The 1,572-nt window shown below is 38.8% G+C and overlaps 1 protein-coding gene across 1 annotated transcript in view; it reads right to left on the bottom strand.

Annotated features, from left to right (window-relative positions):
• The window catches only part of LOC104705017, a 3,635-nt gene extending 2,113 nt beyond the window's left edge, over positions 1-1,522 (bottom strand). The window contains exons 1-2 of the mRNA XM_010421009.1: positions 1,312-1,522; positions 5-973 (exon numbers count right to left, since the gene is read on the bottom strand). Coding sequence (XP_010419311.1) covers positions 5-590 — 586 coding nt within the window. The 5' untranslated portion in view covers positions 591-973; positions 1,312-1,522. The remainder of the gene's footprint in view (positions 1-4; positions 974-1,311) is intronic.

Genomic DNA, 1,572 nt, shown 5'->3' with positions numbered 1-1,572 from the left:
TCTCTTTCATCAGCACCATATCTGCCTGATCTTTGATAATCAAATTGACTCAAATCCCCGTTTTCCATACCAACACTACTACCTCTATTGTCATCTCTACAACTTGGCTGATGCAACATATGTTCGACCTTCCCGTTTGACCCTAGTGGACTAGGCCTATCTCTGGTCTTCATGTCACGCAGTCCCGACCTAACTTTCCGTGGAGAGATGGGCAAAACGCCATTGGACCATACACCTTCATTCTGGTTATGGTTAGGTATCAAAGATCCACTTTCTTCAGGACCATCTCTTCTACTCTGAAAAGCATTCGCCAAAGGTTTAGTCGAATGACCAGCTTCGTGATCTGGTGGTGGGGACTTGGCAACAGACGCATTTCTCAAGACAGAACGGATCAACTGGTTATGTAGAGAAAGATTCTCCCTCCCTAACAACCTTGAACATGTCTTATCAAACTCACTCTTAGTAAGCTTCTGACTTAGAAACCTGCCTAGATAATAAAAATACCTTCTCGATCTCTCAACCCCAATCTTCTTCACAATTTGCCCTTTCAATTCACCCAAATCAACCCTCGTATCTTGAGACCGTTGCATAATTACTCTCACCAAAACTTACTTTTTTTGTTTCTTCTTCTACAACAAAAACCAGATGTACAGTGGGGGGGAGAGTGCACAGACGCACTCTCTCAAATTCTATAGTCCTTCACACCAAACAAATGCAAACTGATTTATGTACGACCCAGAACTAGCAATTCCCAAATCCATACAATGCAAAGGCAACAAATCTCATCTCCCTCAGAACTAAAACCCTAAAGAACATATCCACAGACCAACTCACACAAAAGCCCTCAAAGTTTCAACCTTTCTGATTCGGTATTCAAAAAACCCTAGCTTTGAGGCCACCAAATCATACCACTCTCTCTCCAAGAAGAAGAAGAAGAAAACAGCGCAACGAGACTCTCGCCAACTCCACGAAACTGCACCAGCAAGAAAGACCCAACATTGTCAATCCCAATTAGAAAGCAAAAAAAAGCTTTGAAATTTTCGGAATTTAACAGAAGTAAATCGAGATCAGTGAAGTTCCAAAAAGATCCAAGCTTTGGGAACAGAGCAAAGAGAAGACACGAATTGGGGTATCAAAATTCGAATTGGATAAAGAGGAAACAAGGCAATGAGAAGAGAGACACAAGCTTGTAAGCAGACAAAACAAGTGTTAGATATTGATTCGAGAACAAAAAAGATTTGACCAGAATTTTTTCAGACAAAAAGAACACAGGAGAAGAGATAGAACAAGTAAAAAAAACTTCAGACCAACCTAAAATGAATCTTGTTCGGTTCCTTAGTTCGTGTCTGTGTCTTCGATTGTATGAACCCAAAAATCTTGGATTCTCTTTTGTGGCTTTCTCGTATTGCCGTCGGATTTGAATGTCTGAGCTTTTCGCTCTTCTTGAGTTAAAGCTTCGATCGCTGCTTATTGGGTTTCCTTCGTTTTTTTTTCTTTTTTTTTTTTTTTTTTTTTTTTTTTTTTTTTTTTTTTTTTTTTTTTTTTTTTTTTTTTTTTTTTTTTTTTTTTTTT

Source organism: Camelina sativa, chromosome 7, assembly GCF_000633955.1.
Source record: "Camelina sativa cultivar DH55 chromosome 7, Cs, whole genome shotgun sequence".
NCBI classification, from domain to species: Eukaryota; Viridiplantae; Streptophyta; class Magnoliopsida; order Brassicales; family Brassicaceae; genus Camelina; species Camelina sativa.
Note: the sequence above shows the minus strand (reverse complement) of the source record. Positions and strands in the feature narration are given on the sequence as shown.